This window comes from Ylistrum balloti, unplaced genomic scaffold, assembly GCF_031769215.1.
Source record: "Ylistrum balloti isolate Yb309-2 unplaced genomic scaffold, AGI_CSIRO_Ybal_v1 Utg370636, whole genome shotgun sequence".
In the NCBI taxonomy this organism is placed as follows: Eukaryota; Metazoa; Mollusca; class Bivalvia; order Pectinida; family Pectinidae; genus Ylistrum; species Ylistrum balloti.
Genome location: NW_026782388.1, coordinates 226,531 through 250,946, shown reverse-complemented (window position 1 = coordinate 250,946; position 24,416 = coordinate 226,531). Strand labels below are relative to the sequence as shown.

The 24,416-nt window shown below is 34.9% G+C and overlaps 2 protein-coding genes across 4 annotated transcripts; one reads left to right on the top strand and one right to left on the bottom strand.

Moving 5' to 3' along the window:
- Positions 1–258: 258 nt before the first annotated feature.
- Positions 259–10,560, top strand: LOC132557162 (cytochrome P450 2C3-like). The gene is made up of 4 exons (XM_060221658.1): positions 259–738; positions 2,122–2,637; positions 3,571–4,011; positions 4,643–10,560. Exons 1-4 carry the CDS (start codon positions 333–335, stop codon positions 4,822–4,824), a joined length of 1,545 nt encoding a protein of 514 aa, XP_060077641.1. The 5' UTR covers positions 259–332; the 3' UTR covers positions 4,825–10,560.
- LOC132557161 (ATP-dependent DNA helicase Q5-like) lies at positions 7,984–24,406 on the bottom strand. Of its 3 annotated transcripts, none has more exons than XM_060221657.1 (12): positions 24,347–24,406; positions 17,497–18,155; positions 17,037–17,254; positions 16,451–16,613; positions 15,748–15,833; positions 14,946–15,176; positions 14,548–14,689; positions 13,683–13,793; positions 11,516–12,586; positions 10,912–11,148; positions 9,937–10,015; positions 7,984–9,598 (listed from the first exon to the last, which is right to left on the bottom strand). In XM_060221657.1, exons 2-12 carry the CDS (start codon positions 18,130–18,132, stop codon positions 9,513–9,515), a joined length of 3,060 nt encoding a protein of 1,019 aa, XP_060077640.1. In that variant the 5' UTR covers positions 18,133–18,155; positions 24,347–24,406; the 3' UTR covers positions 7,984–9,512. The 3 variants fall into 3 exon arrangements, with proteins under 3 accessions (XP_060077640.1, XP_060077638.1, XP_060077639.1); XM_060221655.1 differs by lacking the exon at positions 24,347–24,406 and adding an exon at positions 20,407–20,519; XM_060221656.1 differs by lacking the exon at positions 24,347–24,406 and adding an exon at positions 18,781–18,813.
- Positions 24,407–24,416: the final 10 nt, after the last annotated feature.

The following is a 24,416-nucleotide window of genomic DNA, read 5'->3' as shown; positions in this document are numbered from 1 at the left end:
CTATATTTCAAGGTGACTATGGAAAGTCATACACATATACACTCTACATATTTGTTGGAGGGAACCAAGTGGGTAATGTTAATCTCTATCAACACGACAAAGTTTGACATCATCAACAACATTTTTGTTTTGTTTCTCAACTCTGTATATTGGTTACAACATATTTGAACAAGCATGTTGAAATATTTCATTGTATCATCCTGATCCTAGTATCCTGTTAGAGATATCGTATGCAACAACAGAACGATATGTCAAAGGTACATTATTAACTGCATATCATCACACTGTAGCAGGGTGTAGTGTGTAAACTGAGCAATTGTGCGGCGCAGTATATGTGTAACTGCAGTAGGCCTATTTCCAGTACCCTGTCAGACACAACAATGTTTAGTGATCTATCGGAACTCTTCACTAGTTCCAGCGGTCTAGTCTGGACACTTCTGGTTCTGGTTGTGGTATATTATCTGTGGGACAGACACCAGAGACTGAAATCCCTACCCCCGGGACCTACACCACTCCCATTACTAGGTAACCTACTTGACCTGGCATCGACCGACCAGCGGATAACATTTCGTAAACTTCAGGAAAAGTATGGAGACTTGGTCACTTTGCACGTGGGGTCGTTCACGATGGTAGTGGTCAGTGGTTATGACACACTCAGGGAACTTTTCGTCAAACGTGGTGACGTCACATCCGACCGGCCTGACCTATTTGCATTCAGGGAAGTAATGAAATGGCAAGGTAGATATAAAAAATAAGTTTTTTTTTTTTTTTTTTAAATATTATAAAGAGTAAAAGGGCTGCACTGTATTACAGAAGTGATGAAAAAACGTGATTTATACTTTACATATAAAATATAACTGAAGAAGGTGACCCTAGGATTGAAGAATAAAACTTAAATCATTTATATGAGAAGTGTTTCGATGCTTTTAGATAGTGATATAAGTAAAATATCTAATTGATAAATCTGTGAGTATAATATACAAATGTGTTAACAATACTCAAAGTTACTCTTCTAAACACAGCACCATCAAGATTCTATCAAGTGTTATCTATTGTGAAAATGACGTCGTTCCGAAATATATGTAATGTAGAGACGTCTATCGTAAGCATGAAAAATATCGTCATTTTCACATCTTTCACGGACGGTACCTCCCTCTTTTCTTCTTCTTTTTCTGTCTGAAAAATATGTAATAAGTACAGACCATGAATCAATTAAATGACTTTAAATCCAGACAAGATTGTAATGGTCTTTAAATCAAATACTGAAGAAATCGACGTTGTGTTGGCAGGAAAATTTCTCGCAGTAATTATTGGTTCAGCTAAAAGCAATTGTAGAATCCCACACTACAGACTTTCCCTTACAAACTCTTTCTTTGATACCTTAGAGTCTACAAATGTGGAATGACCTTGTTGAACTGTCTCAGTCTCCACCTAGTCTCTGAAATGTTCATTTAATGTCAATATTCACATTAATTATGCTGTTATTAACTAAACTGATTTTTAAGAGATAGAATGAAGGTGAATTAAACAACTATTCCTACAACAAGCCAAGAAATCTTAGGTTCATTTTAAGCAAAGTTCTATACCGTCTGAAAAGGTTAGTGAGATAAATAAACTTGTTTAAAATGATAGTTATGATATCGATGAGAACGATTATAGATAAATAGATATATTGCAAAATTTATACGTCATTTGTATAATTTTAGGCGATAAGAATAAATCATGTGCAACGCATATCATGTGTTTCTTGGAGTAGAAACATTGCATTTTATCGCTTTTCGCAGCACGTCGTCACTTCTTATCATTCCAGATATAGCTCCTTGATATCGATCAGTTGATGTCGATCAGTTGATATCGATCAGTTGATGTCGATCAGTTGCTATCGATCAGTTGATGTCGATCAGTTGATGTCGATCAGTTGATATCGATCAGTTGATGTCGATTAGTTGATATCGATCAGTTGATATCGATCAGTTGATGTCGATCAGTTGATGTCGATCAGTTGATATCGATCAGTTGATGTCGATATTGATTTTTTATTTGTTTCTGTTGAACGCGTGTGTCAAGATACAAGGTCGTATGCTAATGTTCTTTTGAATTGTTTTGTTTTAAAACATATAGGAATTGTGAGCAGATCAGGGCCTGAATGGAAGACACACAGAACATTCGCTATCGGAGGACTTAGAGATTTCGGCTTCGGCAAGAAAAGTTTAGAAGGAAAAATAATGGAAGAGGTGGAAGCATTTCTCAATGTTCTTGAGGAGAAGCAAGGACAACCACTACATCCCGAGTCCTGTATCCAGACCAGTGTTGCAAACATTATTTGTTCCATTATATTCGGAAAGAGATTTGAACATGGTGACCCCGTATTTATAGAACTAGTGGACACGGTTAACGAAAACATGTCTCTCGTGGGACCAGCTGGCCTTCTTAACCTCATGCCGAGTCTCCGGTATATCCCAGGGGATCCCGTAAGTTGTTGGAAAGTCGTCAACAATAGCGACAAGATCATCAAGTTCCTATACAGTATTATTGACGTTCATCAGCAGGACTACGAAGAGGAAAATATAAAAGATTTCATCGACGTTTACTTAAAGGAAATCAAAAATAAGGAAGGGCAGGGTTCATCCTTCACAGGTCAGTTATTGTCAATATAGGTCAGTTGTAAATATAGGTCAGTTATTCTCGACGACTATGGTAATACATATTTATAGATATTTGGAGATTTCAATTTGACGGGAACTTTAAAAACTTTATTCATATGTAGTCGAACTTCGTTATCTCGAAGTCTCGGGTTCGTAGGAAAACTTATCGGTATTTTCCATTTATGTTAAGTTCGAATGCTTAGTGTGACGTTGGCCGTGACCGGCAAAATACTTCGAGTTAGACCGGGTCTTCGAGTTATAAGAGCTCGAGATAATGTGGTTAAACTGTATATATGAATTTTAACAAATGTTTGTTAGTATGTCATTTGGGCAATGATGTTACTTCATTACTCTCCGTATGTCGACAGAATCACAACTCTGATGTTCGTCAGTAAGACAATACTTAATGATAGGAAAGAGTCGTGGAGACGGAAGTCCTATAATCAACCAAACAAGCACCCTAAAATGACAAAATGTCGATATTTTAATTGATCACGTTAAAATATATATCAATGGCAATGAACTGGAAAATATTTAGATCCTAGATGTTCTCTCAATATATGATCTTAAATAAATAATTTTTCATTTCATATGAGATTTTATCATGCGACTCTTTTGCACAAAGCTCAGAAAGGTCATATTTTGAAAGAGCTTAAAGTCCAAAACTAAGTCAAACGGTGGCTTGCCACCTAACATCATTGTTCATGGTATGATATCACTGATTTCTGCACAGGTCGATTATGTGATAAATTATCATATGGAATTGTAATAGAAAGAAGTGACACAAGAAATTTATTTATTTATTTGAAACCTTTAACTTATTTTTCTTTTGACTTGCGTATGTTTTTGTTTTTGGTAGTTTCATAGATGCGATGAAATGTATCTTTTATCGTTTTGCTCATGTTAAGTTATTGTCTACTTACAGTATCACAGCTAGTGTATACGATAGCCGACATGTTCGTTGCTGGAATGGAGACGACCACTACAACTCTTCTCTGGGCTATCTTGTTCTTCCTCCACTACCCGGATGTACAGAAGCGTTGTCATGAGGAGGTAACGAGGGTGGTAGGAGAGGGTCGATTCCCGTCCCTATCAGACCGCCCGGACATGCCGTACATTGAGGCCACCATCACAGAGATCCTCAGGTGTGGGGACATTGTTCCGCTTGGTTTGCCTCACTCCACAAGTGCGGATGTTAGTTTCCATGGTCACGTTATTCCTAAAGGAGCAATGTTGATTACAAATGTCCATTCTGTCCACACGGATCCGGTACTCTTCCCGGAGCCGGAGAGATTTAATCCATCGAGATTTATCGACAAAGATGACAATGTTTGTGGAACGGAGCATGTTGTACCGTTCTTTTTCGGTAAGTAGTCTGTTGTGATTATAGTTATGTAAAACTGTGCATGTCGTTTTCGTGTTGTCTGCCTGTTTGTTTGTCTATTGTCAATTTTAACCTTGCCATATCTATTGCATCGTAAGAGGTAAGGTTTCCATATTGGGTATGTGTGTTCTTGGTGCCAAGACCTTTCCGGTGGTACCAAAATTTTTGACCATGTGACCTTGACCGTGACCTTTGACATGCATTTGGAAAATTTTAACATAGACCATAAGTATCAAACTGAGGTTGTCAAATAATTACCACAATGACGACATAAGTATTTCACAAAGTGTGCACGAAATTAACACATGTCTTACACAGTACAGTTTTAATGTCCCGCTTTTGTTGCAACCGGGGAGATCAGGTGCGCGACACTCTAATATGATGAAGAATAAGTTGCCATACAGCTGAGATATAGATAGAAGAGATAATATCTAATACATCTTAATTCATATTGAAATCAGATGTTGTTAATGTTGACTCATAAATTGTTAACCTGCACAATATTTGTATCAGTGAAATTGAAGCATAGTTACCGTTTGTCGACATTTTTATAGAAATATGCCCGAACTGTTACAGAATGCAGAGTGACCTGTAAATTGCTCTTGTGTTACAGGTCGCCGTGTGTGTATGGGGGAGGCCCTCGCGAGGTCAGAGCTCTTCCTTTTCGTCACTTCCATGGTTCAACGATTCCAGTTCAAACCTGTGGATCCAGACAATATTCCTCCAATAAAAGGGCATTTGGGAGTGACATATAAAGCATGTCCTTATGAATGCATAGCCGAGAAAAGGGTATAGAACAAATGTTTTATTGTAAACAGGTTGTAATTAGTTAGATATAGATCCGTTGACACGAAGGAGAAAACCTCTATGGTTATCATAGTGACCATACAGATATACCATAGTGACCATACAGATATACCATAGCAACCATACAGATATAACATAGTGACCATAGTTATATATCATAGTGACCATAGTGACCATACAGATATACCGTAGTGACCACACATATACACCATGGTGACCACACATATATACCATGGTGACCATACAGATATACCATGGTGACCATACAGATATACCATAGTGACCATACAGATACACCATATTGACCACACAAATATACCATATCGACCATACAGATACCATAGTTACCATACATATATACCATAGTGACCATACAGATACACCATAGTAACCATACAAATAATCCATAACGACCATACAGATATCCGTACAAGTCTACAAAGAGCATTTAGAGAACTGCAAATGCAGCAAAATACACATAGGGTTTGTTGTTATAAAGTATTTATAATGTAATAAGTTTCTATTATGATATAATATAACTTTACTGCTACAAATGTATATTTACTGAATAGTAATATCAGTATCTGTGTTGATGAATTAGCCAAGTCACTATAGGCATTTCAACACATAACAGTACCGTCTGTGTTTCTTATTTTTGAGAGAAGGTAAAACACCCTTTTTCATGCTGATATGGATTATGTATAATGTAATAATGTTTCTGATCTGATATATTGCTGCTTCCAATGTATGAAATGTTCTAATATTAGGCCACCCTGTATTGTACGTGACCTCTTGTAGCACATAAAGGTGCCTAAGTGAATAAATGAACTTTGAACTTTGCAAACCTTTTGGTAGGGTTCAGTAAGAAGGACGAATTCCGGCAATGATATGTCAGTCTTATCAGTGACAACGCATGTGTGCGTGAGAGAGAGGTTCGTATTACGTGCGAAAGCCATGACACCCTACACAGTTTTTACCAAAGCATTCTTGGTGACAAAGTAAGCCTTATCCTAGGTAGATCAATAGAAGGAATCACGTGTGTTCAAGAGGTTATCAATATGACTATGCAGGGTATATGTGGGTTCTTATCAAGTTGGTTTTGGTGATACATCTACTATTACTAAACCTATTGCAGTATTGGCATGGCGACATTCATAACAGTTTTGCCGATCGTGGCGTTAAGGTGATCTTGATATTCTCGCCGAGTTGTCTTAATATTCATCATAGGTAGACAAATCACAGGTGAATGGAGATGTCCCACACTCGGTCAGTTATGGAGCGATTCCTCAGAGAAAACCTTACTTCACGTGTTCCGCTTTCGATTATTGGCATACTTGTTTAGTATCTAGGACTTTGGACCATATAAATGTATCTCCACGTCTAACCCCTATCTGTGAGCACCGTGGCACGCAGACTGCACAGCACATGTTAACTGTACGTACATGTCAGTGCATGAAGTAGGCATTAAGTGTATGCTCCTGATACAACGTGCAGGGCAAAGGGTGAATAGCGGAAGTTTGAAGTCTCGCTGATGCCAATCCGAGGTTAGATTTCGTTATGTCTTTTAGTATCCCATCTGCAGCTGGTACCTGCCCACGTTACTGATCACTAGAAGTGGTAGTAGTGATTACGAGATTTTAGTGTCAATATGACAATGACACCATCTGTAGCTAAATATACGCTCTCGATAAAGTTAGCATAATCTTGTGTTGACTTTCAGGAAATTTGTAGGCGGAGCTGAGTTTATAAAATTATCACAAACTGAATACTTCAGTGAAAATTGTAATTTCATCGTTAATGTCTACATGTAAATATTGGGATTTAAAAGGTGGTCAATTCGGATAGGTAATCGTCTCATAGTTTGTAAGCGTTTTGTGGTAAAAGATATCTTGGGTAATACTTCGTGGCGGTGGAGAGTGACTGGTCATAGTGTTTGGCGGTAAAGGATTTCTGGGTAATACTTTGTGTCCATGAAGAGGGACTGGTCATAGTGTTTGGTGGTAAAGGATTTCTGGGTAATACTCTGTGGCGGTGAAGAGTGACTGGTCATAGTGTTTGGTGGTAAAGGATTTCTGGGTAATACTTTGTGGCGGTGAAGAGTGACTGGTCATAGTGTTTGGTGGTAAAAGATTACTTGGTAATACTTTGTGGCCATGAAGAGTGACTGGTCATAATGTTTGGTGGTAAAGGATTTCTGGGTAATACTTTGTGTCCATGAAGAGTGACTGGTCATAGTGTTTGGTGGTATAGGATTTCTGGGTAATACTTTGTGTCCATGAAGAGGGACTGGTCATAGTGTTTGGCGGTAAAGGATTTCTGGGTAATACTTTGTGGCGGTGAAGAGTGAACTTGGTAATAATTTGATGTTGAAAGCTACGTTGTGATTTGTTTTCATTTATTGAATTTTACTTATCAAGTATCACTAATGATATTTATTATTAATACTATCACTGGGGAGTGTGGATAAAAATCAAATTAGTTATTAAATAGAATATTTAATTCAGTATGGAAACAACACCTGTATAGTGTAAAATATAAACAAGTATATACATAAACTTAGGTCCATATTTTTACACAATTTAAATAATTTGCTGACAGTGACCTAGCAATAATGTATGCAAGTATGCTTAAGCATACACTCCAATTTCTTTTGAGCTAAGTTCTTAATTTGATGTTAACTTCGCTCCTGGACCCTCTCTTGAAAGCATACACTCATAAAACAACATTTACTACAACTGGCTGAATTTGCATTTCTGTAGGTTCATCAGTTAAATTGCCTTACTGGTAATGAAACATACTTTTGGTCCGACCTTTTGGGGTGAAGATATTTCATCTTAAATATTTACAAATAAATAGCCTAGTGATAAATGATGCTCATAGGTAATTTTCCATGTATTTGTAAGTAAAAAAAAAGTTTTAAAAAAAATTAACCGAATAAGTTCCTGATTCCAAATATAATTAAACAAATTCAGGTAGATAGGAGTAATACTTGATTCTTTTAAACGTTGGTAATTATTCCAATCTAGGTCCTGGCCGTTATTTATGTCCATACTTAATTACATTAGGTTCAACAAGTCAGACAGTACAACTTTCATTGTAGCAGTTAAAGGTGGAATTTACAGGGAAAAAAACAGAAATGTTGTTAAGTCATCATAAAACTTGAAATCTTTATTGCAAACAAAACTGCATGCTTTTAAAATATGTAAAATCAACATTATACAATATACAATATCATAACAGTTACAATACTTCTGATTAACAGGTGTCGTTTTCAATGCTTTTTTTTTTAAAATTTGTCTGTCATACCCAGACTTTGAGCACAAAAATGTCGAGGACTAAATTAGGGCTAGCCTGATGTCCTGTTCATTTAACATATGGAAAGTTAGTATAATAAACTTAGCAGTGGCTCACATGGATACATGACTCACATTGTCTTTTATTTCCAAAATAGGTTAAGTGTGACCTTTGATAATTTAACCATCACCAATATTGATGAAAAATCTGATTTAGTGTAAATCTTGATGTTTAGAAACTATGGTCTTAAATCAACAGTTGACAGGCATGACCTCTCTGTTGCATACTGAGTTTTTTGTAAGTACACCAGTGTGTATACTCTTTGCTAGACTGGTCAATACTGAAGTAAATGAGCAGATGAGGATTTTGACCTTAACCTATTACTGTCATTTTCCATAGTCCTGTCTGTTTAACAAAATCTAATATCACAATTTGCTTAAGTACTCTATAGTTGGGAAATATTCACAGGGATTGAATTTAACTTTATATTCAAGGTCACAAAAATTTTGTTGAATTCATACCCAACGAATGAAATTCTCAGAAAATATCTGTTATTCCTGTATGCATGAACTTCAGTTCATTAACTTGCTTGAAATTAAAAACTTGTGAACTAGCCAAAAGCAAAACAACCACTAATTGTTAGCTTTGTAACATAAAACAGCTGTTATCGTTCATCATGTCTGCCATATCAATCTAACCCTCACAACCTTTCAGATTTTAAAATGAAATGAAATATCCTAAATATAGCATTGTAAAATATGCATCATGCTTTTCCTAACTGTAATATTAACTGCAAATAATCAGTCGTTCAATAAAGCACCAAACCAAAGTACAGGTTTAAATAGGATTATTATATCATACCTTGTTTCATATCCTTGTCATCAAATTAAACGTTGCTTGACACAGGTGATCACACTATTGTCAAATCACAGATAAATAACATCACACACTGGCCTCTGTAGTTAAAACAAACCATTCAGTGAAGATTTGTTTAAAAGTCAAACAGAAAATTTCTCTTTTCTTGAGTTGTAAAATCTTACACTCTTGTCCATGTGATGTGCAACTAACTAAACTTGCCCAGTAATTTGCTCTGTCACTGACACTTGGACTTGTGTTAATACTGAGCTTCTTTAATTGATTTAATGTGCCTAAGACACTAATACAAGATCCTTTAATCTGAAAAGCTTAAGATTTCAATTACTTATTTCTGAGTTATAACCTTTTCTTCAACATTTAACATCATAGTGGATATTCAAATCAGGTGTACAGAAAATCTTGGTGACAGTTATTTTAAAGAAAAACAACATCTTCGAGATATCCCCAGCTTCAATCTATATTAGTTTTTTTACTTCATTGGTTATGATATTACTAGGAAACAGCCCTCACACATCCACGAGATCCTCCACAGACTTTACCAGTTTGACCTTTTTAAACAGATTCTCTATAACTTTCTTCACAATTTCTTTCACTGAAATGAGAGATAAAATACAATCGTCACCAGAGAAATTAACATTTAACATCACTAACACTTCCCTGCAATAACAAAGAGTTACCTATCTTGTGTGTTTCCCCTTTAAATCACACTTCAGTTCCACAAATATTTTTAACTTTATTGCTGAACTTAGGTTCCAAAATATTTAATTGATTATAAGAATACACACAAAAAAAATGTAAAAAAAACCCACTTTAGGTATAACAGAGATGGAAATTCATTTACATCACATGTAAGGAAAAAGATATAGACAACAGAAGAAACAGTTGTAAGTTACACAATGAAATACTGATATCGTAACTTTCTATAGATACCTTCTGCCGGCTTTCCTGTTCCACCAGGTTTATCCATTACTTTGTATGACAAAGCTCTTGCAACAACTTTGAATGCATCCTATGATTAAAAATAAAAAGTATATATTAAGTAAACATTTTCATTCTGTAACAGTTCGATTCAAATACTGACCAGGTGCCTAATATGTTGTTGGAGAACAGGATACAAAAATGGAGACATGTGGATGTAATACCTGTAACCCACCAACCAACCAAATATCAGGATATGTTGTAGATAAATATCTGTAGGAATACGATACTATGTAGTCCAAATTATTCTGATGTTCTGTCAACTTCCAGTGACTCCTGACCACCATACAAAAGTCATCAGAATAATTTAGACTAGATACTTTGTTCCCAACATGAATCTGATCCACAGAAGGGGCTCATTAGAAGTTCACAGAAAAGCTTGATGTCATTAGACCATTCTGTTAAACATGAACTAATCTGTTCAGGTGTTCTTACAGTATCTTGCACACAAGCTTGTTGTTTACAGAACATCATTTTGACCATTTTTAATTTCATGTAATGGTAATCAAAATGATATAATGTGTAGAAATGTATGTCATTAAAGGACTTTTTTTAAATATAGACATGTATTTATCAGATTTTTTTTATTTGTTATTTTGTTTTTGTTTACATGATGGAGTGTACATTCTTCATTAGGAATTGATGTGAGTTATTGAACAAGAACTCAGGTACATTGACTTTTGTGTCAAATAAAGTTCATACCAGTTGGTGCAAAAATTGACAACCTCAAGGAATATATATCACATTTCGCTACTGAGAAGAAGTGGTTTCTATAAAACACGACACTACCACTTTGATTATATCTATCACTACTCTGAGCAAACTCTACAACTTCAATCAATTCACCATATCAACATATGTTATTGAATATGCCATGTAATATTCTGTCAAACATTGAATTATGATACACAAAATACAGCATACTACCTTGGTCGGTATCCGGCCAGCCTTATAGTGAGGAGTCAAATATTTCACTACTAGATCTGCTGCAACCTTCCGACTTTCAGCGCCTCCTGCCCTGGACACCGAAGGACCTTCAGACAAGTCAGAAACCTTATTTTCAGAATTCCTTTCCCTAGACTGTGACAGCCTGGAATTTTCAGAACTTGAATCATCACACAACTCAGGTTCCAGCCTACTTTTTTTGGGCCTTGCGTCACTAACCTAGTACATCAAAATAATGCATTCAGTATACCAATTTATCACAAAGATATAACCCTATCATAATATACATCTACTTTTATATATGAAATAAATGGTAACAATGCTTGCTAATTATACATCAAATTAGCATTAAGTTATTGTAGTTCATAATCTAAATTTTAAAATTGTATTGGGAAAATGTGAAATCTTTATATATCATAATGATGTTGAATTTTCCTAAGTTTGAAATTGAAATTGCCAATATATATACTGGTGTATCTCTAATTTCAGGTTCAAAATCAGACCCTTTCTCAGCATTGTGATAAAATACATAATTATGTGTATGTAAGTTATTCATGTAAAAATCTATTCACAGAACAAGAGTAACCTTGTCATCCATTTTTCTCTTCTGGGAACTTTTGATTTTGACATCTGGAAGAATTGGTTTGCTATCCATGGACTTCGTACCACACTCTTGTTCACAAAGTTCCAAAGCAGTGTCAGTCTTGGTGATTGGTTCCACTTTTACCTCAGTGTCCATTGCCACTATGCCAGAACCAACATTTTGTTCTGTGATCTCTACTTTGACATCAGTCATGTCACTCTCAATTTTCCCTACACTATCCTCTTCATCTGAAGATCTCTTTGCAAAAAAGTTTGTGATTTGGGGCACATTTTTACTAGATTTTTCTTTTGCCTTTGATTTCCTCGACTTAGATTTGGATTTCCCAGAATTGGAAGAGTCACCGATATCAAAATCAAAAGTTACTTTTTTTGAAAGTACTTTGCTCGCTTTTTGAAACCCAGAATGCTTTTGATCTTTAGGAATATGAGAAACACATGGTTTCACACTATTTCCAATAGTGCTGAAAAGTCCTGGGGAAGAAGAAGGACTTGGCCGACTCGCCTCCTTGACAGTCTCCACACAAACTGGTGATTTTGAGTTCTCCTCACTATCACAACCATTTAAATCAAACATCTGTAGACTTGGCAATGGGGGATCAGTCCTCTTAATTTGATTTTCTTTCTTTAACATATCAGCTGCTGAAAGGAACACAGCCGGTTTAGATAGACAGGTACTGTTTTTTTCTTTTTCAACTAGTGTATTGGCAAGCATGTCAGAAGCAGTGCTAAAACCAGGAATAGGAGAGGATGATAAAGTTGAAGTTGTTTGTAACTCTTTCATGTCTCCTGATGCAGACATTGAACAATTTGCCACCAGAGAGGAATGTAAGTCTTTAGAAGTGGTACATTTCTTGATCTCATTTGTTGTTTTCATCACTGCAGCCTTGTAGATATTGGCCATCTTGTTGACCTTGAACAGATCATATTCAAGGTCAATGGCAGTACATCTTGGTTCATATTCTTCTCCTACAAGCTTATGGGGAACATCTTGGTAATATTGACGAAAATTGTCCCTCAGTGCCTTCTCAAGCATACCCATACAGTACTCGCGGCCCTGCAACACACATAAATTTATCACTGTTATGTATACATATCTTATATATTCACATAAAAATATTTGTCTATATTCCTGTTCAAAATTTGAAATCTACCTTGAACAGTGAAACATCCCTTTATGCAACACAAAGATTAAGTAACATCAGTTTAAATGTAAAGTTACATTCCATATCCATGTAGAACCGAGTTTACATAGCAACGAAATATCTACACCAGCCTAGTTCAAAATCATACAAGGTTATCGATTCTTGTGCAGAAAACCTCCTTTTTAGCCATAACAAGAAAATCTTGTTTGAGTTTCCACTTTGTATGATAAAACAAGTCTTAATAAATTTCCATTGTAGCTAGCCTATCTATAGTATACTAATACCACAAACATGAAGTGGAATTCAGCTTTTGTAACATGATATGCAATGGATGTGAATATAAGGTAATTCATTTGACACTAAATAACCATAATTTGTTGAAAAATGACAACATAGCTGTATTTATCATTACCGGTAAATAAAATTCCGAACAAACAATATCCTTGCAGCTTCTCATCGAGGTCTTTGACATGAATTTATGACATCACAATTTAAACAAGTATACCAAGCATTGCTGAAGGAATACATGTATTTATTACACTGTAACAATTTATAAATGACCTTGACCTTCCCCCCCCTCTCTCTCTCCCCCACCCTTTCACTTATGGGAGATTAATAATGAGAACATCCAGCCAATAAGAGTTACACTACAGTATACAAGTTAGATTTAAGTCACAATCATAACTCAGTTTAAAGGGCTAATATAAACTCATTACTAGAATAATGAAAAATGTCTTTCATACCATTCAGGGTAACAGATTCATTTGAACTATTGAAAAAAATTCAGTTTGCTATGTATAGAACTGTCAAATATGGCTGTGATATTATGATTTTATGACCTCGATGGTGAGTTTGGGTATTTTATGACTGAAAGTGTCTCAAACAGGGCAATCTGGATCTGGTCTTTCTTAATCATGGGGATAGTTTCATTTGAATCATTTAAAAAATGAAAACCAGTTTGCTGTGTATAGAAGTGTGATCTAAGCCTGAGATATTGTAATTTATAACCTTGATGGTGAGTTTGGGTATTTTGTGATTGGCAGCGTCTCTGAGAGGGCAATCTGGATCCGGTTCCTCAAGAGGCTCTTCTGTGGTAGAGGTGGAGGAGTCATCAACACCCTTTAAGTGAAAGAGAGATTGCCATACTTGATTCTTATCAATTACCTTTTCTTAGATACTTAGACACAGTTAGTACATCTGTATTTCTATCAATTTCTCAGGGTAACATTCAACATAAATTTGCTCCAATTTTCATCAGACTTGGCATATTTCATATGTCTTCTGTACTATGATTATGTAAAATGGCTCTCTCTTGAAAATACAACGATACTGTCTAACAGTTAAATATAAATGTGACTAATCATGGATGCTGCATTCAAAATGTTGTTCAATGGTGAACAGAGCAAATTATGGTAAACAAATATTCTGTATTGTAATATAAAAACTTTGAAGTAAAAGGATTTACTTTTCTTTAAATTTTTGAAAGATGAAAAACTTCATATTTCAAATGAAAATTAAATTTAAAATTGTTTAAATATCTTGACACAAACACTTTAGATTGGTGAACATACAGTATATAGTCTTAAAATGTAAACGACGTTAGAGTAAATAAATTTTCTTATCAGGATAATTTTGAGCAACAAGTTTCACCTTGGTGGTGATGAAATGTTTTACCGTCTTATCAATGCTTTAACTACAAGGGTTACAAAACCTTTCTCAAACACTTTGGACTGGTTATGGGGAAATGCATAGAATTCATATGAATAATTTAAAAATAAATCTGACTTAATTTTCTTATAAATGATCGGTTATTACCTTTTAAAAACATTAATACCAGGTATTAAAAATATCAGGCAACAAATGTCAAATTTACCCCTTTCCTCTTTTTGAATTCTCTCATAATGAAATTATGTCTTTGTTTCTTCTCTATTTGTTCCTTTTTTTCTCTTCTGTAAGCTGCATCATCATCATCGTCAGCACCATTTTCAAATGATCTACTGTAGGCATCATACTCACTGTAAAAAACATGTAGTCAGTAACTGCAGAACACAAACTCTGATAAGATCATGAAAAATCTTGTACACAAGCTTTGATTGACCTTTAACCCTGATCTTAAGATAATTTATAATCATTTAACATAGTTTTTTGCTATACATCAGAGTTAATTTTGAAAGTTCTCTTGACTTCTACATTGAAGAAGTGTCATAAAAATGTGGCAAGAAGCAAAGAATGAATAGTAGTTTTCCATTATATAATGTTTGATGTTCATACCTCTTTGCTCCTCTTCTTCCTCCACCATACATGCCAGGATCATCCTCATCATCCTCTTCATAAAAATAGATTCCTCCACTTCCCTTCTTGTTGTTGAAGTTGGCGTAGGAACCTGTCTGGAGATCATGGACAGCCTTGGCCACCTTCTTTGGCTCCTTACAAACATCACATGCCCCCTCACAGTCTGGCTTTACATCTCCAAAGTAACGAGCTATAACCCAATGTCTGCAACTATACAACATAATCAGTAATCATGAGATGGAAATGGTCGAAAAGCCTTTTCAGTATAAACAACAACTGTCACAAGGGTACCACTGGACAGAACAAATCTAAGTCCATCTCCAAGGAGAAGTAAGTATTATACTGAATAAATTAAATAAAGCTTATGCAATGCAATACCATAATACATCACAACAAAATTTTGATGGCTGTATAAAAAGTGATTGTTTCAAATCAAGATGAGGATAGGTTTTCAATATATAGTTTATCCATATTATTCAGAATGCACACTAATATTATTACAAACAATACAGCTGTATAAATCACAAATTTTAATTTCCGAATTTCAAAAGAGACATAGTTGAATAATATTTTAGGTTATTTTAGTGACAGTTAAATGATCTTCCTAAACATGCTTGCTTTAAAATAAAATTTGTTAAATCTCCAAAGTTTACAAGGACTAGATTAATGGCGTATGTGAGGTCTGACAACAGACAGCAAGTCCACTGCCTTGTCAGACACTCATTCTCCTTTCCAATAGGTCTGCCACAATTTTAAGTATCTATGTGAAGTAGTATCTTACTCTTGCTCTTCACAGTACTTGACCAATGCTTCAAAACTCTTCTGGGCTGCTTTCTGCTTTTCAGCAGTAACTCCTTTATCTTCCCTCTGAACAAGAGAAAAACTTATTAAAAATACTGGGGCCAGAATGAATACCATTGATTTGTGTTACCTGCCAATAGCAGAAAAAATGCACCAAGTAAGTGATAAGAAAAAAATAAGGAGTACACGCTGCCATTGTTTCAAATGTTAGTCACCTTTTGAATCGATTCCATTTCCCTAAAACCATGTTCATAGTAAAATTCTGATGTAGCTACATATATCATGATAGTAAATTGCAGTTTTACAAGGCACAAGATTTTTATTGGTCTGGTCATGGGCCCACATGTTGCGTAATGTTAGTCTATGTACAATTATTTATCATTTCAAGACCTCATGGAGTTATCCCCCTTTAACCAGCAACAAAAGCATGTTCTGGGAGAAATCTACATGTACAAAACAACTAATTCTATTCCGTTCATGGACCAACACAGAGCAAACATTACATACAATTAGTATCATTAGATAAATGACATATACACAAATTTAGATAGAACATATCACTTTAGACATCATGGAGTTGGCACGAATTCCCGACCCACCCGACCTTATATGGAATATTGTCGAGAATTTGTGTCAAATCCCTATGCTTTAGATATATTGGGCATTCGAAAATATGCACTTACTGTAAACCTAGAAGTCTCTTTCTGTATAAGGAAAGCCACTGTGTCCCTCTCATGCCTAGCATAATACAGTCGACAATAAGACTTCTTTCCATCTCGCCCAGCTCGCCCGGACTCCTGGTAGTATCCAGCCATGGATTTTGGCAGGGTCCAGTGAGCAACAAACCTGTACCAGTTGATAATAATAATAATAATAATAATATAATAATAATATGATTCAGTGACATTACATAAAGTCTATTCAGTATTCAGATAAGTTCTTATGATATAATCTGAACAGAAATCATGAAAAAGTATCTTCTTCTGTGGTGTCGGACACAATGATTTATCAAATGTTCTGCATATAATCAAGTTTACATTGTATGTTAGTCATTCTATCTCATTTCATACTTTATGTCATTGATAATACAGACAATACATTGTGCCTTTACAGCAATTGTGATTATTTTGTCAATTCTTAAATCTAATGGAAATTTAAACCTTGAAATATTTCTTGGCTTTTCATGTGTATAAATTCATACATTCTTTGCGTTTAATGAAATCTTCTGAAGTTTGGTGTAACAAGAAAAAAATATTTGTACATACATACCTAACATTTGCCTTGTCCACACCCATGCCAAAACTAATAGTGGCTGCGATTATAGGGAATTTTCCTTCCATCCAAGAGTTCTGAATCTCTTCTCTCACATCATTTTTCAAACCAGCATGGTAAGGTTTGGATGGCAATCCGAGTCTACTGAGATGGGATGCAACCTCATCACAGCCATTCCTTGTTCTACAGTACACAATGCCACACCCAAACTCTCTCTGACAAAGAGAATTTCGATAAAAATTTACATTGAAAATCTTAATGACTTATTTCAAGTACTTCTGTGGATGAAACCTTATCTAAAATTGAAATATTCATATTTGTCTAAATAAATGGAATGTCTTTAAAATTTCAATTTCAACATATTTGTACAACAAAATACACAAACAAAGCAGTTATTGACAGACAGGATATTCCGCTATAATAGACAATTACTAGTTTACATGTACCGTTATCTTACCCAATTTTCTATCTCATCTTCTGCATTTAAACAGTTCAATGCAGTCCTTGCAAATTTATTTAAGTCTTCATATGGATTTCCAATCACTTCTTTCATTGCAACATCATAAAATAAATTTGGACGGAAGCAACTCGACTTGAATTTTTTTACAGGGGCTTTCAACTGGAGTTGTTTCTCAATGTCTGTGACCACTTCGCTAGTGGCTGTAGCTGTAAGAGCTATACATGGGATACCGGGCATTTTTCTCCGTAGCTGACCCAATTTAAGGTAATCTGGCCGAAAATCATGCCCCCATTGTGATACACAATGGGCTTCATCTACTACCAGGTATCTGAGGAGTTTTTTCTTGATGAGGCTCTGGACTATTGTCCTGAAGCCATCAGTAGCAGCCTGTTCTGGGGTGATATACAGAAGTCTGGTACGGGGCTTTGAACTATTAAGGTCTCCAAGAACACGTTTCTTTTCCTTTGCAGATTGTTTGGAGTTCAGTGTTTCTGATGGAATTTTCAGGTGATCTAGATGATCCAACTGATCCTGCATCAGAGCTATCAAGGGGGAGACAACCAATGTAACACCAACTTTTCCAAATCTTGCTGGCAACTGATAACATAAGGATTTTCCTGCTCCAGTAGGCATGGAAATAAACACATCATGATTTCCTGAAATGAAGGAAAATGTTTTTAAAAATCTTTATAACTGGATAACAATTTTGTCTACATTGACTTTGATAAAAACATAAGACACTGTTAAAGTGAATCTCACTACAAAATTATCCCTATCAACAAAATATACACTTCGAACAGTATTTAACATTAAGTGACACATAGAAATGATTGAAGTTCAAAGACTGCAGCCAAATAAAACCAGTTTGAACTACATTTTCAATTTTAAGAATATGTATACCTCATTGCCTGCAAATAAATTTTAATGCCACTTGCTTCAGTAATGTTTAATTGAAATATCCATAAATTCAAAAAGCATTATGTAAAGTTTATGAACAATTAATGTCTAAAGATGACATATTCATTTGCAATTCATCTGTATTTTTAATGAAATGTTTCAGGGATGAATTGTGACAGAACTGCACATGTAACTGTTACAAAAGCTTTCTTGAACCTCATATGTAAACTATTGTTGTCAAGATAAATTACAGATATCAAAATCTTATAAGGAGGTTTGTCCTTCCTCATCCTTCATACAAAAACTAGCAACTACCAACAGCAGTCATTTCAATATAACTTCATGTGAAGATCTGACGTGCATGGTTCAACACTTGTAACCTACCCGTGGTAATTTGTGTTTCTCAAGGAGCTGAGAAATGGACTTGTCTGTGCTGACTTGGTTGTGTCCTTGGGCAAGACACTTTTACCTAATTGCTCTACATGGCCTATGATGGGCCTGGTGTATGATGAAAACCTCCAAACAAACACTCCCATAATCATATAAGTAAAGATGAAGTCTATCAAAAACAGATAGAAACTGATGCATGAAAATGTCTTAGAGTAATGAAGATAAACATGTTTTGTATTGAACTCCTAATTTTTTTTTTATATCAGACTGCATTATCAAACACATATGACATATAGGAGAAAATTAGAAAAGTATTTAAAAGAATGCAGCTCTTGGGTACCACAGGTGAGAAATGGCATGTTAAATTAAACAGAGTTGCCTTCCTTCACATATGTGCTTACTCAATGATAATCTTATGGTCCTTAAACCAGAAACAGAACTCCAGTGGAGAAGTAATCTTGCTCAATAATTTCTTGAAATTTTGTAAAGAGATCAAGCAGTTGGGTGACCAACATTAGGGTAAACTCCCTAATATAAACGTACCACAAACATATTGCTACATCTCTACTAATATTCTAACTAAAGGCAGTTGACCCTTGAGAGTATGTCTTAATGTATCTGTGGCCTTAGCGACTTTATGATATCTAATATGTCAGCTTCTTATACATGTATCATCTGTATGCATAATTTTTACTTATATTCTAATATAATGATACATGGTATATTTCATTAATATCCTAAATAATCTTTAAAGAATTATCTCATATGTACTACATGATATAGTGTTTATGGCAGATAAATGGGCTACCTGTAAAAGTACATGTTTTTTTTTTCTAAAACTCATATTTGTGTATGTTTGTTTGATGGTGTGTGTGTGTTTGTGTGTGTGTGTGTGTGTGTGTGTGTGTGTGTGTGTGTGTGTGTGTGTGTGTGTGTGTGTGTGTGTGTGTGTGTGTGTGTGTGTGTGTGTGTGTGTGTGTGTGATTGTCTAACTAGCCACGGCTAGTGGGAATTTCGCTAGTTCGAACCCCTTCCTATTACAGAATTATTGCTGTTTACCACACAATGGTAAAAGCAATAGGAGATAAATTTAAAGATGCTTCCTTTGAGATACTGAACCAGGGCTGTTGTTGTCTTAAGCTTCTACATTAAAGTTTTGTGAAGGAGGAGGTGGTGTTAAAGTTGAGAATACAGGTCGCCTTACTAGCCACAGCTAGTGAGAATTTCCCTTTAGTCGAGCAGTAGAGTGTCCAGTTAGAGTTGCTAGTTCATGTTACATGGTCATGTACATGAAGTATTTGGATGATAGAAAACTGGATACACAATATGAACAATAAAAAGGTTGGGAACACTCTTGTAATGGGTTTGAAAGCTCCAAGGGTGCCATGAAATTCTGACGCATTTGCTTTTAGGAAAACAACCCATGACACATTAGTAAACAGGTTAGTAATATTTTGGATAGGTATGAAAAATTAAACGCTAACTTCGAAACAGAAGAGCTAGTCGTGGGACCATCTGTTACCGTCCCCATGCCATGTGTGTTAGCCTAACACATGTTACTAGGCTTATTTCTCCGACGGCCTGTGAGTGCGTGTAAGCAGCTAGACTAGGATTATTTACCGTGTAAAACACATCGAGTAGCTTGCTTTTGGAGTTTGGATTTAAATTCTTGGTGCTTGAAAACTGTTGTTAAAACTTGGTACATGGAATCATCCATGTCATCCTCCTTTTTAGACATGTTGCAATCAATCAGCTGACTAGACAGACTTTCCACTTCGACAAAAGAGCAGACGGAAGTTTACAACTTTGTCCAGTACAGCGTCTTGAAGACGCTTTGTTTCAACGGAACCTGTTAACGTTTAGTTGACCAAGATGAACACCTGTGCTTCCTGCCGATTATGTTTCTGATAGTGTCACAGTGCGATCGTTCAGAGTGGATCTATCTGCTGTAAATTAGGACTTACATGGGGGTAAGTTTGAGCAGATGCTTGTTCATGGAATATTTTCGTAGTTTTCATCTCGGATTACGGTAATTCAATAGTTTATATTTCTCATCTGGTTGCACTGAAAGTTGCTGCTGAGGCTGTTATCTACTAAATAGCTGAAGTCTTCGAGACCTATTGTATGAAGAAAGACCTTTTGCATCACTTTCTTGCGAGTAAACGTCATATGCACATTGTTATTGTAGCATATACAGAGAGTGTATTAATTCGACAACATTTGTAATGCCTGCTGATAAACGTGTGATTTATCAAAACTTTTTGGTAAGACTTTCTCTGTTCCTGTCCTTCCCCATGAATGTCAAACGATTACCCTGAACAGAGACGTATATATGTGATATATACGTCTCTGCCCTGAACAATAACCAACAGATACATTACCTTATATACATCAATACATGGTATACAATTTTTATTGTCCAATCAAGGACTCACAAGGAGCATGATTTTTCTATAATATTATGATTCAATTAATAACATAACTTTGATAAATAATTGACTAAACATACATGCAGATATAATGTTGGTAGTATATACATGTATATTCATATATATATATATATATATATATATATATATATATGCCTGTATATACTGTATGCATATTTGGGGTTTTTAGATGCATCTTAAAAAAGAACCCATTTCATACACATGGATAATTCATCTGTTAAAAAAATTAATAGGGTGGGTACAAAAGGAAGTGTTAAATCATGCAAAACATATCTATGTAATCAATTTTATCTCAGTAGGTCTTAGATGTACAGCACATCAGCCCAACATGTGAATGCATAATAAAACACATACATGCATGTGATGCATTATTTGCTATACTTAGCATTAATTACTCAGTCATATTGATCAGTCTATTTTGTAATAGTGTTACATTGATAGTCACAGGAAATGTTTGTAGAAAAGAAAAAAAAAATATTCAGAGTAATTGATTTCTAAAAAGTAACAATGGACAACAGACAGCCCAATTTTAATGCAAATTGCTCACAAGGGTCAATTAGATACTGTAAGTATATATCCTCATTATATTTAATCTAAAGTGCATGGGAAGAGACTCTACACAGTACATGTGAATAATTTAAGGTTTGTCATATTTGTCCAAGTTTAGACACGTGGGTTTCACCTTTTCTACACTTAGTAACTAAATGTGTCACCTAATCTTTTTTTCCTGCAGAAGTATCTCTCAAATAAAGGAGGCCAATTCAATGATATCTTTATTCTGGATTTTAATCTTATTAAAGCAATACAAAAGATATACAATTTTAATCATTTTAAGACATGAAGTCAAGTAAATGCCAAAAAAAACCCAACTCATTTTTCATTAGTCTTTTTCAAATAATTCTTAGTATGCATACATTCGTTTAAACAAATATTGTCACACGATATGTATATAAACAGTATATCTAATTTGGTCGAAGAATATGGAGTGGTATAGGTTTTATAATAATTGAATAATAGATAATAAAATGGTGCATAATTTATACTCCATGCAATTCTTGTATACCTGCTGGTATGACTAATTCAGTGACAGAGTCATCTATATGCATCAAGCGGTAAGAAATAATGGAATATTGACAGTGTGTTCTATAAGTTTTATTAGGAAAACCTAAAGCATTAAACACATAACAGAAATAAGGAACACCTGGTCTTATTATCCTTGTCCTTTTTCTGGAATCTCCGTTAACTCAACCTTTTTTCATATTTTGGCCTAGCTTCAGAGCATTTAAGTTTGGATTATGATTATGTTGACATGTTGATATTTTCTGGTTGTTGTTGTTGTTGTTGTTGTTGTTGTTTGTTTTTGTTTTAGGTTTATTATTAAGATAAACATTTCCAGTTCAATCATTCAGCCATTATGAATGTCAGAAGCCTCTGGTCTGGTTAATTTTAATGTTACTTACAATGACACAAAGTAGAATTCTTTGCCTGAGGAGAGTTGGATTTGACAAATGATGACAAGATAAGCCTATAGCCTCTTGTTCTTTGTTCAAGCTTGAGTAGCGATGATGTCAACAACAGTATGTAAGCATATGTGTGACAGCTCTAGATCTAGTGAAGATATAATATAGAGCTTGATTGTATAATCAGCCCTTAACACTTACTTAAAACCACACAGGATGGGAGATTCTTTCCATCTGTGTTATAGTAGTACTTATGACCTGCATGATAAGCATGGAGTTGACTTATTACTGCACAACAAAATGATAAGTGAATTTCTTACCACGCCTAAACTTGTAGCCAGTTAACATCGGGGACTCTTTGTTCTAAAACATGTTCTCTTTAACCTAGTTATACTTATAATGTCTATAGATATTAAATGTGCCTAACAATGTACATACTAAGAGAAAATGCAAAATCAAAACATTACCAAGCAATGTTTTATACAAAGATCTATTGATATAAGCTAAACTACATGATAAACACGAGCCTGCAATGACATGTGGATTTGTTTTCCACGGATGTGTATTCTATGTAGCAGTCAGACCTAATTTTCTCAAGTATCTAAAGTCAGCTAGCAGATTGTGTCTATTAATTATTTAGGTCATATACTGGTAGCAAGACTTAGTGTGACCTAGTTTCAGAAGCTGTGTTAATTATACATGTATCACAGATCATTAGACCTTAACATTGTGGCACTTTATATCTTGTAAAATGTCTAAAATTAAAAAAAAATCATTTGTCAGAGATTTGGCTGTTATCTTTCAGTGAAGCCAAATTAGCATTATTGAGACAATCGTGAGATAAAAGTTACAGTTTATAATTTCGAAATACAATCTGTTCAGCTAGTCCTTTCTTAAAATCTTCAGCCTTTCTCAGTCAGAGGTCTCCGTTCTATAAACTTGTGTATAATGTGTTTAGCCTAGATAAGGCTGTAGCAGAGTGAAGCTTACCGGTATATATAGCCATATATAGTACTGTTGTGGTGTACATTGAACGTCAGAACAGATGTCTAGATCAGCTGATATTGTCTTTGGGTATGAGTATAAACACAACAGTCCAGATCTATTATGTAAGTTTCCAGGCATTCATAGATTTTATGATAAAGGCTGACTGAATTACGTGTACATATGGTAATGGAATCATATATAGGTAGTGATTAATGTGAAAATGGGGACTGCTCTGCCTGGTGGTGTAATTAAGGATTATATACAGCTAATTATTATTATTACTTATATATGTGATGTACAAGAAGGACCAAAAACCAAAGAAGTACAACTTTGTTCAGAATTCTGTGAATACATGATTATAAAAATCTGATAAAAACTCAATTTGAGTAAATCAGTTTTGTGTGTATGTTTTAGATATTCAACAAACAGAAGAAAATAAATGCATTCACCTGAAGTTATAAAAATTAATGCATGTCTTTGTAATGAAAAATGAGATTTTGCATGTCCTTTTTTGAGACCACTGAGGTGAGATCTAGATGTAAATGTATTTGTGAAAATTGAATATCAGATAATGTAGATCCATTTAGCTTGTCACTGTAGAAATGTTGTATTATGTACATTGTTTGTTGCATATTTAATGAAAACATTTTTGAATTTACTTACAGGGTGTACCAATGGTCAGTACCAATGTATGATGTGAGTGTCTCAAATTCCACTTCCTGCCTCATTCATC